This window comes from Leptinotarsa decemlineata, unplaced genomic scaffold, assembly GCF_025532065.1.
Source record: "Leptinotarsa decemlineata unplaced genomic scaffold, Ldec_3_MD MMD2_tig00026299_RagTag_RagTag, whole genome shotgun sequence".
Taxonomy (NCBI): Eukaryota; Metazoa; Arthropoda; class Insecta; order Coleoptera; family Chrysomelidae; genus Leptinotarsa; species Leptinotarsa decemlineata.
The window spans coordinates 10,535,487-10,551,685 of record NW_027412676.1 but is presented as its reverse complement, the minus strand read 5'-3'; the positions used below and the strand labels follow the sequence as shown (position 1 = coordinate 10,551,685).

General features: G+C 32.1%; 3 protein-coding genes across 3 annotated transcripts in view; 2 read left to right on the top strand and 1 right to left on the bottom strand.

Annotated features, from left to right (window-relative positions):
* Positions 1-5,746, top strand: part of DNApol-epsilon255 (DNA polymerase epsilon catalytic subunit 1) — a 49,812-nt gene extending 44,066 nt beyond the window's left edge. Inside the window, exons 22-27 of the mRNA XM_023158925.2 lie at positions 398-652; positions 709-850; positions 1,025-1,269; positions 1,763-1,917; positions 2,181-2,443; positions 5,515-5,746. Coding sequence (XP_023014693.2) covers positions 398-652; positions 709-850; positions 1,025-1,269; positions 1,763-1,917; positions 2,181-2,443; positions 5,515-5,682 — 1,228 coding nt within the window. The 3' untranslated portion in view covers positions 5,683-5,746. The remainder of the gene's footprint in view (positions 1-397; positions 653-708; positions 851-1,024; positions 1,270-1,762; positions 1,918-2,180; positions 2,444-5,514) is intronic.
* Positions 5,747-5,773: 27 nt separating this feature from the next.
* ATPsynCF6 (ATP synthase, coupling factor 6) lies at positions 5,774-9,298 on the bottom strand. Its single transcript, XM_023158928.2, has 3 exons — positions 9,140-9,298; positions 8,846-9,006; positions 5,774-5,980 (listed from the first exon to the last, which is right to left on the bottom strand). Exons 2-3 carry the CDS (start codon positions 9,004-9,006, stop codon positions 5,815-5,817), a joined length of 327 nt encoding a protein of 108 aa, XP_023014696.1. The 5' UTR covers positions 9,140-9,298; the 3' UTR covers positions 5,774-5,814.
* Positions 9,299-11,211: 1,913 nt separating this feature from the next.
* Sec13 (nuclear pore and COPII coat complex component secretory 13) lies at positions 11,212-15,449 on the top strand. The gene is made up of 2 exons (XM_023158929.2): positions 11,212-11,903; positions 14,628-15,449. Exons 1-2 carry the CDS (start codon positions 11,305-11,307, stop codon positions 14,959-14,961), a joined length of 933 nt encoding a protein of 310 aa, XP_023014697.1. The 5' UTR covers positions 11,212-11,304; the 3' UTR covers positions 14,962-15,449.
* The last annotated feature ends 750 nt before the right edge of the window (positions 15,450-16,199 follow it).

Sequence of the window (16,199 nt, the reverse complement as noted above, 5' to 3'; positions counted from 1 at the left end):
CAGTACCATTATTCTCGCTACATCTAGAATGGCAGCGAATATCGTAAATTCGCGCGCTCTTAGTTACGTCACAGTTATTTTCTTTAGGGCATGATTTACAACAATACTTTCTCACACTCGTCCAATATTATCTACAAAATATCATGTGCCGTAATTTAATTTATGATTGAAAGGCAACAATGCATGATCTCATTACCAATTTCACATTTTATTATGAAACCTGTGTATGTTTATATGTATACACAGTTCAAAGTTTGAAGTAACTTTTTTGATAACTGCTTTAGATAAATTAAGTATGAATTGACATGTTTGATGCCATGTAGTTGGTGTATGAAATGAATAAATGTCTTTATTCACTTCATGAACTCTATACTTAATATTTCAATGAAATTTTCAGATGGCTGCGCTCGCCAAAATCTCTTTTGTATGATCCAGCTTTATTGAGGACTCTACAAAATTTGATGAAAAAACTGTTTTTGCAACTCGTAGCAGAATTCAAAAGACTTGGCTGTATGATAATTTATGCAAATTTCAATAAAATTGTTATTTGTTCTAAACGAAAGAAAGTGGAAGATGCATTAGGCAATGTTGAATTTGTTGTTACTTCAATACGCAACAAAGAACTATTTCATTCTTTGGAAATTACATTCAGGTAATAATTAAAAGTACTTCTTAGACTGATATTATTTATATACATCATATGTTCAGTCAGTGTTGGGAGCATCTAGTGTGGTTGGATTTGGCAAACTTTGGAGGAATTAAAGGAAAGGCACCAGAAGGCACACAAAGCGAATCTCAAGAGGAAGATTCTCAAAACGAAGATGAAGGGGATGAGGATGAGAATAATGAGGTGAAGTCCTTGAATTGATTCTTTAGTAATATATTAAATTCGAACAACTACTTCCTCCTAGAGATTTTAAATGATACAAAAATAACTTTTTATTTTTCAATTAGTATAAATGAGATTAAAACTAATTTTTGCTTTCGAATAAACTCATAGTTCAGTAATATGAATTGGTTTCAGCCACAAGTTGTGATGAATTGGAATATAGCTGAACTTCTTCCAGAACAAGCGAGATGTAGAGATAGTTTCAATGCTGTAATAGCTGGTTACATCAATGCTATTTATGTCCGACTGAAACAAAACGAGAATACCACCATATCACCTGCAGTACTAAGTCAGCCATCGTTTGGTATTGCTCAGTATGAGGATGTTATTGACTTTGCCAAAAACTTATTGGCCGGAGAGCTAAGTCAAACTTTATTTCAGTAAGCAATTTTTCGAACAGATCAATCACAGTAGAAATTTAGGCTTTAGCGGCTATCTTTTGAAACAATTTGGGGTTTCTGGTTTTTAGGCTGTCGTCTCTTGGAATGTTTTTCTGTCATTTCGGTGGCACAAGTGGCTGACATCTTCAGAGATTTCTGTTATCGCTACCTCACTGGCGTGTTTGTGGTCGCAGGCTATATTTATGAGTGGTTGGAGAGGAGGAAGGGTCACTCTTGATTAATTAGCAGATTGGACCCGCCGAACAACCCGCACGTGATTAGTTAGAAGTGGCCCGTTCTTCCTCTCCGGCCACTCATAAATATAGCCAGTGTCCACGAGTGTTCCAGTGTACCTTCAACCTTACAAGCGATTACACAGACATCTGAAGTTGCCATCCACTCGCGCCGGCGAAATGACGAAGAAATTCCAACAGCCTCAAAACCACAAACAGTTTCAAAACAATAAAAATTGCATATTTTGTTGTATTTTTAGGTTGACTGAAAAAATAAACAGTCGTCTACAGCCACTTCCTGATGGAACCAGTGCTGCACTTGAATTTGTAAAGGCTATATGCCATATATTGAGTTTAGACTCAGCTGTGAAAGATGCAGTAGATGAATTGAAAAGTAATTTACTTCGGCTTATTGGTAAGTGCGTGTAAAAAGTCAGAAAACAGTTAATTCAATAGGGTAGTGAAAATAATTAAATTCATAAATTACTTTCAATCAGTCAAAAATTATGTTGTATGTAATGAATTGATGTGACATTTTCACTAAACAGTAAAAATACTCCAATATGTGTTTCAGTATATAGTATAAATATGTTATCATGGATTTTCATCAAGTATTGGTAATTCCATTATATAGAGAAAATTGAAGCTTTAAAATAACATTTTTTATTTCTCCCACAGGTGTTGGTGAATTTTCAGAAAAGGCAGTATGGAAAGATCCTACTGTCTCTTACATTATACCTCAGATCATCTGTAAAGCCTGCAACCATTGTCGTGATATTGATTTGGGCCGAGATCAGCATCGATCAGATTCTGCATGGCTTTGTCCATTGTGCAAGACAGCATATGACAGTTCTGAAATTGAATGCACCCTTCTGAGTATCGTAAACGGCAAATTTCTGGCTTACAATTTACAGGATTTACAATGCAAGAAATGTTCACAGGTAAATAAAACAAGCATCACTGAAAAATTTTATTTTTTTTTTATTTTTCTTTCTTCTATAATGTCTTGTAGCATATGTGACAATTGAAATAAGAATTTACAGTACATTTTAGGAACATTCTCAAAATTTTTGTATTCACTTTCCCAAAGATATCAGATAACAGAGTAAAAAATTTATTTGAAATATATATTTTTAGTCAAATAAGCCTTCAGGCGAATTTTAAATTAAGCTATATTAGCATTTTCATTTATTTTCTTTGAAAGCTTATCAGAAATATTTTGGTCCAACTAGTGAGGCGTGACAAAACAACATATTTATTGTGAGAAATACAAAAATTAGTACAATTGCTTATAAGAATGTATTTCCTAATACCAAAGCTTGAATACTGCTGGATTATCTGGAATCCATTGACTATTGAAAAAGTTCAAACCGCTTTCTGAGATATATCTATATATGGAAAAATATGCCTATTCCAATTATCTGTTTAAAAACTGTTTTTCCGTTAATAAGCTGTCGCTGATATAACTGAACTGATATTGAAATTATTAGTTTGGAAACCAGAGGATAAGTAACCATATGTTACAAATCTTTTAAGATTAAAGATAATTGTCCCATCTGAAGTATCCCCCTCGGGAAATAAGACTTACTTTTTTTAATACCTTTTACTTCAATTATTGTTCACTAATCAAAACTATGATGAAATCAACAAACAAACATATTATAATTATCTGAACGTAACTTTGAACTACCAACCAGAGCATTTTTTAAGGCTTGTATGAGTATTTTTTGTAAAACGTATTTTCAGGACTTTTTTAATTTCTTATATAATTTTTTCCTCTGTAATAATTGCAACTATATCTTAGGAAGCGTTACTATGCTATAAAATCTTGTTTTTCTCATGTAATATGATTTTATGAACTGTTTGGAAAATAAATTGGCCCAAGGACAGACTAGACATAGTTTTAATTTTTTTTTTCATTATATTTATGTATTGCTTTCTAGTCATTGAAAAGTCTTTAACCTGTTGTAAAAAATTCCAGGAATGCCATGCAAGTACAATTTTGATATAAACAGATAATGTACTCATTCGAATGTCCTGCTGAGATCATAAAAGACACGGCACGACAGAGAAAATATGATGAATCATCACAAAGATCATTAGTCGTTTAAGCTATGAGTATTGAAAGAACTTTGAGAAACAGGATGTAATAGGCCGGTAATTCTCAACTAATAGAAAGACTATGACTGATAGAAAAATCCACAAGTGAAGAAAAAATTAATAATGTACATATGGGGTAAAATAATTTAATATAAAACTTTCTTAATGAGAAATGCAAAAATGTCATCAAGCCCTGACGATACTTCATTTTTCAGTTTTATAATGAATGTTCAAAAATAGTTTTTGAAATAGGTTTCATTGAACTGATAACTTCCGGAGTTAAATTTTGGAATAGCTTACGGTATTCATAAAAAATTACTGATTATTTATAAATTGTTTTATTTATGGGTCCACCTCTTCATTCACAAATTAACCATAATTATATGTATATCACAGAAAAAAAATAGTTATGTTAAAATATGTTTTTCCGTTAACCAGTTGTCGCACCCTTACGCACGACAACCCTCTGAATTCGAAACTTGTGCGAGCTAAGGACTAACGAGGTCCTACATTTTAACATGTGATTCCTAACACGGGTTGGACGATAGCAAGTGAAAATCGATCGTTCAGCCTGCGGCTTGAACCACCGACCAACACGGCGGTCGATTTGAGTGAGTAAACAAGCACCCACGTCGAACCGACCGACCTGTGAGTTCTGCAACTCATCAGAAAATGAATACATCAATAAAATCATTGTTTCCCAGGGATTTTTCTCAATCTTAGATATTTATTTAATGTTGAGAAATAAATTTTCTTTATAATTTTTTTTTATATATTACGCGTCCCTAAAGGCTCATTGAATGGTTTACTCGCTTTACGAATTTAGGACTGCGAGAGGTTTATTGATGATACAAGAGAGAAGTTTTATCAATAATAATACCACAAGACCTCAACATTTTATTAAAAATTTCCATTTAATGAAAACTTTATCGAGCAATATCTTAAGAGCAAACTGCTTGATAAAATCTTGATCCCGTAGGACGAGTGGTTGCTCGATTGGTTTTGCTGAAAAACAATAAAGTTCGATTTGGAAAAAATGGGACATTTATCAAAGGACATTTTTTTACGTCGAGTGGTACTCGTAAAGATTATTTCCTGAAATATTCTCAACTGAAAGCATCAATATAAGAACAAAACATCAATTCTCAAATCAAATAAATTTTATTACGCGAATAACGTGAAATTTCAGCAAGAACATTTGTTTCAGGCTACAATCATATCTGAACAAAGCACGTAAATGAGTCAAGTCGTATTTGTCAACAATGGCTGACCTACATGACACGGCTGGATGCATGCCGCGTATTCATTTCGATTTCAGTGAAATTCAGAATGACGTTTCCATTCGAATTGAAAATGTCTTGCTATATGAGGTTTTGAATATATGATCTTGAGATTTTTGGATGTCATACAATAAATTGTTGGTATTCGATAAGGAGCCTTAATTGAAGTTATCTAATTTTCATGAGGTTATGTAAATCTGTGAAGTATGGCAATTAATTTTTCTTTTCGGTCTCTTGTATATATTTACTGTATTGGTGAGGTTATTTAATTTACATATTCATTTGAGTTGTTTCAGTATGAGGGTCTAGTTTCTGTCACAATCATAATATCAAATTAAACCTGGGAATTTTTGTAGATGCATTTATGCAAAGCTTTGATATTCAGGCATAATCATATTTGAACATATGATTCCATTTGGGCAGTTACAGTGATTGAAATTATAAGAATGATATATAACTAGGCTCCAAGAGTCACATATATTTCAAGAATTACACCTAGGTGTCAATTTTAAAGCAATCAGATATATCACTGTTTGGGAGAAGCTTTTATGTTGATTTTAATAATAAAGTGTTTTGCTTTTGAAAACTCTCCAGTATTGAATGAAGTATATATAAAATGTTTTTTTTTTCAGATCAAACTTGAGAATCTGATGAAACATTGTCAGTGCTCATCCGATTTCAAATGTCTGCTTTCAAGAACTGACTTGATAAAACTTCTCCAGACATTCTTGTCCTTAGCAAGGAGATTTGATATGCCAGCTTTAAGTGAAACAGTTGAACAGACTCTGAAATTAGTGTAGTAAATGGTGTTAATTTTTAACTTTTTATTTATTGAAGTGTTTTATTGAAACAGTTTTATAGAGATTTTTTTTACTATGAAGAATGAAGTGATACACTTCTAACGACTATTTATTGAAACAATAACTACAAAATTATTTTTCCAAGTTGATAGGATCAATTACGGGATCTTGGAATTTGAAAGATGGGAACTTAGTCATATCGACTCCAGGTCCGCCTCCATATTGCCTTGCAACTTTTTCCAGTTCGGTTTTCAATTCCTTTTCAAGTTCAGGTGTTGGTTCAACCAAGTTTTTACCACTGAAATAAAATAAATTTAAAATAAAGTCAGAAATATCAAGATTGATTTATAAGTTAAAAAACTTGATAACACTAGTGTTACAAATTTTAACCAATCCAAATATTTAACCTTCTTCAAACTTGGGTAACTTATTGAAGCTACAATGTCTATTTTGGATTAGGCAGTTTTACTCTTTTAGATAAGTTCGAAGTTGTAAATTAGATAAATAGATCAAGCAAAAAGGTCTCGGTCTTTAGCACCTTTTATTATTCCACAAATTCTTGACAATCTAATCTAATATATAAAAATGGATGTTTGTTTGTTGGTTGGTTGGTTGGATCGTTATAAAACTTGACATGTATAGTAATTTTTCAAAGAGAAGGTTTTTAGGCAATCAATTTTCCTGTTACTCTCCACTAGATGGTGCTATAGAACAATTTTTTGAAAGCACTGTTCGTTGATTCTGATTCTGTCAAAATATTGGAACTTAGTACTAATTAGTACTACAACTACCAAATTCTACGCGGGCGAAGCCGCGGGCAAAAACTAGTAGATAATAAAGCATCTCAAGAAATTTCAGTTTCAAGGTACCAGTTTGTGAAAAGATAATTCAATAAATAAATGATGCCAGACTCATGAGAAAAATAGAAAGAAATTGGCTTCAAATAATTCTTTGAAAATAGTTATACATGATGAAATTATCAAAATGAGTGTAGAGGATAGCAAAGCCTAGTTGAATAATTATTTAAGTATTTAATACCAAAAGTTGATTGCACCTTATGCTGTCCACACTTAAATTTATTCATTTCCAAGGAGAAGAGTATTGCATTTTTGGTGATTGGGGAAAAATGGTTATTTTGGAGTAACAAAAAAATAACAGATGATAGTAATAATAAAAAAAAATCATAGCAAGAGAGATAGTGGACTTCTTATATATTGGTGCATAGGTGAAGCTACTACGGTTATTCATACATTATAAATGATATAAGTTAGAGGATGTTTGACAAATAGTTGGAAATTATTTTGTTATTGGTTCCCGATATATTTTCCAAAGAATAAATTAAATTATCTAGATTGGACAAGTAATCGGCCTTAGGTGGTTTTATGGAAAAGTAGATTGGGCATTCAAAGATGTTTTAAAACAATCTGATTACAGACAGAGCATAATTCATTCGAATTTATCTATGGTGATCAGATAAATTTGAAGATGAAATTTCTAGTGATCTCAACAGGGAGTTTCAGAAGCGAACAGTTGGCGGATTGAGGAGTGGAAGGTTTGAGCACTATAGTAAGGCATAATCCTCATCAAAGATGTGAAACATGAAATATAGGAATATAACTAATGCGTTCAGAGCTTTCATCAGTTATAAAAAAACCTAGCAACAAATGCTTTTTCAAAATGTAAATGAAGACATGTTTAAAAGTTTTATGGGTATAATTTTGTTTTCATTTTATGATGAACAAGATTATAAATGCATAATGCAGAAACTTGCATAAATTATATAGAATACTAATAATTTTCCTACTAAATGTATACAATGTGTCCAGACAAAGAGGGCCTGCATGGGAAAATCAAAAACATAAGATATACAAAGTCGGTTGAATTAGCAAAAAGTTGTTCATTTTAGAGCTTAATTCAAATGAAGTTTTACAATGTGCTAATTAAATGGTTATGATGGTACATCAGTGAAGTTGTCGCACAAAGGGTAACTATAATGGGTGACTTTTTTAAGGTCCATTTTGTGAGAAAAAAATGTTCCCACCAAAGTTGTAAATTTTACCCACAAATAAAAAAGTATAATTTAAATCGAAATTGTGAAAAACCATTTTCCACCCTAAAACTCCACACCAATTTTCCCATTATAATCACAATACTTCATATCCATTCTAATAATAGTTATCAATAAGTTTTATTGCCTGAAGAAACAAATAGTTATAATCTTTATCTTATTTGGATGGTATCATTAGATTCATTGCAATCAATTTTTTGAAACCAAGTGGGCGATGCAGACAAACTAATGGATGAAATATTCAGCTCTAATTTTTTATGGAATGACATTTGTTTATAGCTAAAATTCTTGGTTCTTTTTTAATTGAACATGTATATTTTTTTCAAATTGATGAAACTACGTTTTTTAGTATATAATTCACAATTTTATAAACGTCACTGAAATCTGATGGATCAATTTGTATATAATAAAAAAATTGCAGTAATAATTTCTTTTTATCGGATATTATTTTAAACCCAATATTTAATACTCTGATAAAAAATTGGATTTTTTGCAAAATCTTATATTGTAATAGTTTACAATTATTTCATTCAATGTAACATTGCATTTTACGGTTTTCAAAGATTTTAACTGGAAATTTTTGTCAATTTAAAAAATGACAATCAATTCAAAAAATAGTAATGAATTACGTTTTTTTAGTTATTTTAAATCACACTATATTAGGAAGTCAAGAAAGGTAAGTCTCCAAATTATGTTGTAAAACACAAATGATTTTTGTTGAAGAATAAAAAAGAGATTCAATTTTTCCCTGGAAAATATCAGAATACATGTAAACATAATTCATACAGAAGTTGAATATCTTAATATTTCCAATTATTCTTTTGAATTCAACTTTTATCAAAAGGACTAGTTTCAGTGGAAAATCATGACAAACCCTTAAAGTTCACCTCATTTCATCCCCCGTAAATTAAATTGACTTCACTTTACTTGCAATGCAGTGGGCTATTTTCTTAGCTATAAAGGAAAGAAAATAGCCCACTATTTTCATTCCTTTATAACTATTTTTATGCTGTTAGCAATTTTTTTCTTCTTCAAAAATTATTTGCATTTGCCTATTTACTTTCTATGGGAAATAAAGACCATTGTTCAGCTTACTTATTGCTTTTCTGCTTGTATTCACGAATTTTATCAATGAAGAGTTGTTGAATGGGATCTGAAGCTTTCTGTAAACACGGTGCCAGGATTCCAATATTCCGGCTGCATACTCCAGTTTTGACACTGTTTTTCAAACCGTTCAACAATTGTGAAGACAGCATCTAAGGAAAAAAAAAGTTATGTAATAAAAGCATATCTAGGAAATTAAATATCAGCTGAATTTTTAAAAGAAAATGGAACACAATAATAAATGAGTTTCAACATAAGAATAAATAAAAAATGTTCATTCCTTACCTTTTCGCTATTTGCTAAAATAGATTGATTAAAAATTATAATATGTATGTATAAATCGAGTTCGACGAGAGACGACTACGACCTACGACTAGGCAATTGACAAGTTGACATTCAATTTACTTGACAGCACCGTTGCCAATATGCCTTCTCTTTTTTTAATGGTCTCTGATTTCCTTACGGCACAGTAAACCAACCAATATGCCAATTGAAAATTATGAAATTCCTCAGTTTCATGATCAAACTGCACATGCATGCTCTGAGGCAATATGAATTATAAACAACATATGAATGACGAACGAAAAAAGAAAAAAATACATCTGATTTTCAGTTTGTAATCACATAGATAGTGCTCTAATATATGAAAAATTGAGATGCATTTAGCAGAATATAATGGACTTCTTCCATGAAGAAATTTCGCAAGTTTGAAAAGAATCGAATAATTATGCACTTTCCATTTTCTACCACAAAAAAACATTTAGAGGGAGATAACATCATTTTGAACAAAACAAGATTGTTATATATTATTTTTGAACCATGTATATGGTTTTTTTGTCGTCAGACACTTTTCCATGAAAGAATCCAACAATACACGAACATAAAAAAGACACAATATTACCTGCTACACGTTTGTAATGGAGTGTTTTAAAAAGATAGTAATTTTCTCAAGAGTTAAAAGTAAAAAATCAGATATTATATGTATATTTGACCTATATGCTTTACATGTTTTGAAAAACTCACTTCAGATTTGCTGGACAAGTGCATAGTGGAATGAAATTTCTTTATGCATTTTAATTAATGTTCAATCTACTTAATAAATTCCGTTTTACAAAATCAAGTCCTTGTTAAATGAATTATTAGTATGCTAAGTATCCACGAAAAAAATCTCACAAATCATAGGTCGTTTCTATAATAAATATGGGAGGGCGTGAGGGCGATATGCTTGGAAATATCACTGTGAGGTATCCATATGTATTGTTCAAAATGTTTCAAAAATAACGTTATGCATATGTAATATAATCAAAATGTAATCAAAATCATATACTCATATCTGTCAATCTGTCTGTGATCTAACTGCATTGTATTGATTTTATTTGTTTAAATTCATTTTCAATTGTAATGATTTTTATATAATGATAATTTGTTTTCTCTTCTATAACTGAAAACTTGTTTCATTCATTAAAGCCATCTGACTGAATGGAACGTGTATACAAAATACAGCGCGATGACTGTCGGTTCATATCCTGAAATTTGGCAAAAACCGTTTTTTTTTGGTATGCATTATCGAATGAAAATTATGGCGTCTTTCCTACACTTATGGTTATACCAGAATGTGGTTCGCTCTCGATAAGAATTCAAAGTATTTGCTACAAAGAAGAATGTTCCAGTCATCAATAACTTGTTGTATTTAATGATTTCGACTATGAAAAAAGAGCTAAAAATCATATAGAATCTTATCTTAACGTTTAGCAGACTAAAATCTGCATTCGTCTTCAGATCGGAAAATATTTAATACATCTTGCTCTTTCGTTCTTTTTATTTTCAAATGTCCTCGGTAGACGTTTGAACACAGTAATTGAACTGAAAAGTTTAATCTTTCTACATCTGTATAAAGTTCGAAACAACAATTTTCATTTTAAACAAGCATTTCTACCAATCCCCAGAAATGAAATACTATTCTCGTCGCACGTTTCATCAAACCAAGTTGGCCTCTTCATCTCTGTGATTAGGATAAGTTTCACAAACTACACCTTACGGTTTGATCACCACAAATTTGGAAAATATGTATCACAACATGTTTCGCTAACACAGTAGCTTTATCAAGTGATTGAATACCTACAATCAGAAAATTAGGATAAGTGCTTGTTTTGGATTTATTCTACGCCAGGGGTTCCAATTTCACTATTTATTACAATTCTTTAAATTTTTTCAATTATTGAAAATGAGAAAATACCAGCATGGGGTCGATTAAAAATCTCTGATTTTCTTCACAAAAATGACGTTTTTTCAGTATATTACATTTTGTTGAATATATTACATTTTTGTTGAATAAATGTTCTCTCTGGCAACACTGTCGACACGTCATTTTTGTTTTGTGGAAGTTGTGGTTAGGGTTCCATATTTTCAAGATTTTTTAAAAAAAACTATACTTATTAGTAATTAATAACATGGTTTCAATATTGAATTCTATCGACACAGGCCATGAAGATATGATACACGATGCTGAAGTGGATTATTACGGTTTGCGTTTAGCCACTTGTTCATCAGATAACAGTGTTAAAGTATATGATATAAAAAATGGGGCCTCAACCCTTTTAGATGATTTAAAAGGACACTTCGGTCCCGTTTGGCAAATAGCGTGGAGCCATCCAAAATACGGCAATCTCCTAGCATCTTGTTCCTATGATAGAAAAGTGATAATATGGAAAGAACAACAGAGGAAGTGGTCAAAATACTATGAATATGCAAATCATGATTCTAGTGTCAACTCTGTTCAATTCGCCCCTGCAGAATTAGGGCTCATTCTTGCATGTGGCAGCAGTGATGGGTCCATATCCATTTTAACTTACAATGCTGGTAGTAATAATTGGGATGCAAAAAAGATTCAGAATGCTCATGCAATTGGATGCAATGCTGTTAGTTGGTCACCGGCAATAACGCCAATATTTGGAAATGCTGAGACCGATCAACAATCGCAACCTGTCAAGAGGCTGGTTTCTGGAGGTTGTGATAACCTAATAAAAATTTGGAAAGAAGATGGTGATAGGTAAGTTATTTTATATGACATTTGTGATGAATATTCATTTCAATGGCTCATGCTAGTTTATGAAGTCTGGTCTACTTTCGAAGATACAACCAATCAAAAGTGTAACAGATCTCTATGTTCTTAATAATCCCTCTTGTTCATATTAATAGGTTGTTTTTCAATTTCGATAGCTTCTTTGATTGTTCGAGAGTAAAAGTTTTCATTGCTTGCTAGTATTTTTGTGTTCTCGAAATAGATGTTGTGTCCTGTCGCCAATCAATACGTGTTGGAAGAGAGAAGACGTGGTGACTTTTCCCTTCACTGCTAGTTTGTGTTCATCTTTGCGTATGTTGATTCGCCTGTTGGTCTGGCTGATGTAAGTCTGCTGTTTCCCTGTGGTGTTGCGTTCAAGTATCTATTTGTGTATGTGTTGGTTTTCGATATATTGTGTGGCATAGTGTACCGTCGTGGCTTTTTCATTATCACATCAAGAAATGCAAGCTGGTTACCCTTTTCAACTTCTTTTATGAATTCGATCCGTGGATGGATTTCATTCAAGTGATTAAAAAACCTTGAAAGTTCTTGATGTCCATGTGACCAAATCATGAAACCTAAAGCAGTAGCAACGTCACACTTAAAACTTAAACTCTGGCCGAGATATGTCAATGACATTTACGTGATTTGGTCACATGGACACCAGGAAATTTCAATGTTTTTTAATCACTTGAATGAAATCCATCCACGGATCAAATTCATGAAAGAAGTTGAAGATGGGAACCAGCTCGCATTCCTTGATGTGTTGATTATGAAAAAGGTGGATGGTACACTAGGCCACAAGGTATATCGAAAACCAACACACACGAATAGTTACCTGAACGTAAATTCTCACCAACACCCATAAAAAATTCACTCGGTGGCAAAAACACTGATAACACGTTCGAGGAGGCTGGCAGATAATGATCACGGACAACAAGAGTTGAACACGATCGAGACAACCCTACGAACGAATAACTACTCAGAAAATTATAAAAGCGCCTTCCAAGACAACACGAAAACAGCAGAAAACCCGAGATACACCGGTCATAACAACCACACTACAATATATTTTGGGAACAACAGACAAAATCAGCATAATTCTTTGCCAATACACCATAGCAACTTCATTCATACCAGTACGGACAATAAGGTTCATGCTCTGTAATCCAAAGGATCAGACACCACTGGAGTCCCAAGGAGTGTACGAAGTACCATGCCAAGACTGTGACAAGATTTACATCGGCCAGACCAACAGGTGAATCAACATACTCAAAGATGAACACAAACTAGCAGTGAAGGGGAAAAGTCACCCCGAATTCTCTCTTCCAACACATATTGGCGACAGGATACTCTTGAACAATTAGACAGGCTATCAAAGTTGAAAATCTACTTAGTACAGGAAACTAATAGCAGTGTTATGCAACACATTTCCTTAGTGTGATAACTGATAACGCCTGAAGAAGTTATTGTGTAGTGAAACACATGTTACAGTTTGGTAAACTATGTAATGAAAAATCTCTCAATAAAGTGCTACCTACTTGAATATGTTAGAATGAATTTTGCAAATAAAACTCATAATTACATATATGTTCATTTGCACAATGACAGATAAAACATTTTTTCATAAACTACACCTCACGATTTGATCTCCACAAACTTTATTTCAACAGTAGCTTTATCAACAGTGATTTGAATACTCAAATTGCTTCTTACACTAACATTTATATACTACAGGTAATCATAATTGAGACTACCTCCCACAAATTACCTCTACCGGATACACCTCTTCAATTATGATCACCTGAAGCATATTACCTCACTTCTACTTCAATAATACTGATTATTTCTTGGTTTTTCTAAGAAAACAAGTTCAATAACGGTGATCTATCCAAATCCAGTTGGTCATTCATTATACTGTATGAATTTTTAGGTTTATTAATTTCCATTGCTTCCAAATGATTCAGTTTCAAAACTTTATTTTCTGTGTGTAAAATTTCGAACTCTTCGTTAAAGATATGATTCTCTTCTAAAAGATGATTCGAATATGTTGAACTTAATTTTGGTAGCCAAGCGGTTCGGCGTGGGTGCTTTGTTCACTCACTCGAATTGACTGCCGTGTTGGTCGGTGGTTCAAGCCCTAGTCTGAACGATCGATCTTCACTTGCTACAGTCCAACCCGTGTTAGGAATCACACGTTAAAAGGTAAGACCTCGTTAATCCTTAGCTCGCACAAGTTTCGACTTCTGAGGGTTGTCGTTCGTAGGGGTGCGACAGCTGGTTAACGGAAAAACAGATTTTAAACAGATTTTTAAACAGGACACGTTCCACACTTTAATTTATATACTCCTGATTTCTCGAATTTTTCCCAACCTATTACTTTTTCTATATGCAATTTTAATATCTCGTTTCCTTAAAAATGAAACCACTTTTTCCGTTGATTGTTCAAAATATGTTAAAGCTCTATAATTTTGATTATCTAACTTATCAATAGGAAAAACGTCTCGAATCGCTTTTGCGTAGACTTTTTTGGACAGTATTTTGGTTATTAATTCGGCTTTGAACCCATTGTTTACTGCAATTTGCTCGATGATATTGAGTTCTTTATTGAAATTATCTATTGATAATGAATGAATGAATGAATTGCGGGAAATATTATTTTTGCTTCAACTATCAACAAAGCTTCTTCAAAACATAATTTTATTTCTCTAGGTGGGTAGAAGAATCAAAATTAGAAGTACATTCCGACTGGGTTAGGGATGTGGCTTGGGCTCCCTCAGTAGGCCTCCACAGATTTATCATAGCAAGTTGCTCCCAAGATCGAAGAGTAGTCATCTGGACCAGTAATGATTGTATCAACTGGAATTCTACTGTTCTCCATACATTTGACGATGTTGTATGGAATGTCAGTTGGTCTTTGAATGGAAATATTCTGGCAGTGTCTGGTGGAGATAATAAAATCACCTTGTGGGATCAAAACACTGAAGGAGTTTGGCAGTGCATAAGTGATGTAGCTAAGGGCCAGGGACAGATCAATAATCAATAATTATGAGGCAAAAAAAACTACAATTTTATTATGGATATTCTGAAATTCCCCAGGATTGTTTATTCTAGTTCTAGAATCTTTTTCTTATTTTAAAATTCAACATGTTTTCAAAGTTATACTTGAGATTTTTCAAATAATAAATTGATGGATGTAGCCGTTACTACGTGGTAGGAGATTATAATGAAGAAAAGAGAATTGAAACTTTCTATGTAACTAACGTTACAGCAGTTTTGTTAGTTTCAAATACGTTAGTTACAAGTAGAAGTGGTAAAAAACATAGAAAGTTTCAATTTTCTTTTCTTGATTATTTTTCAAATACAACGTAAAGGGGAATTCATACCAGGCTTGGACTGATTCAAATCAAGCGTTCTTTATCATTGATTTAATGAAAAATATATTTTTGTTCAATTTGGACAAAAATTGAAATTATTAACTACTGAACTAACTGTCGAATAAATCTGATGATTCTAAAAAAGTTGAGTAATTTTTAACAAAAAAACATGTATATTTGAAGGTTCAACCAAAAGAATAAAAATGAAGTAAACAAAACAATTTTCTGTTTTCATCTCAGAATTATACACATACCTACCACTTTTTTGCAGTTTTTGTAACTGACCTAACTTATTTTGATTCAGAAGATACAATAATATAGCACATAAGTCAAAATATGTTAGAATTATACAGTTGTAAATTGTGACTTTTGAGTTACTAAGATGTGGGACCACTCTTGAAAGAAAGAATAATTTTTTGAGATTTTTTTATAATATACCAGACACTTATTTTCATTTTTAAAATCAAAACAGGACGGGCACCTAAATACTTAATTGATAAAATAAGTTACAATTTTGAACTGTACCAATACCCAACCAGATCAAGAAATTGCTTTTACTTACCTCTAGTAAGGACAAAGACTTCTCAAAATTCTGTCTTTGTTGAAGGACTCAAAGCTTTCAATGATTTAACCCCAGAATTAAAGGATATAGATTCTATTGAACTTTTCAAAAAGTTAATAAAAAAATATATGATGGAAAAACGTAATGAGACTTGACGTTTATTTTATAAACACACAGTATCTATAATTGTTGTGAGACGTAAACTTCTATTATTGAAACTTTTTATATATATTTTACTTTTTCTGTATGACGACATTAATTTAATTTTTTATGTATTCGCAAGATTTTATGCTAATATATTTGAGACAACACATCATATTCTACCATCCGTGAAAACCTACATTG

What these genes read in the sequence shown, in the direction of transcription:
- ATPsynCF6 (XM_023158928.2), bottom strand. Translation starts at nt 9,006, where the DNA reads ATGCTGTCTTCACAATTGTTGAACGGTTTGAAAAACAGTGTCAAAACT. An exon ending in TACAAGCAGAAAAGCAATAA is followed by an intron (nt 5,981 to 8,845) that starts GTAAGCTGAACA and finishes ATTTTATTTCAG; the next exon opens with TGGTAAAAACTTGGTTGAAC.
- Sec13 (XM_023158929.2), top strand. Translation starts at nt 11,305, where the DNA reads ATGGTTTCAATATTGAATTCTATCGACACAGGCCATGAAGATATGATA. An exon ending in TGGAAAGAAGATGGTGATAG is followed by an intron (nt 11,904 to 14,627) that starts GTAAGTTATTTT and finishes TTATTTCTCTAG; the next exon opens with GTGGGTAGAAGAATCAAAAT.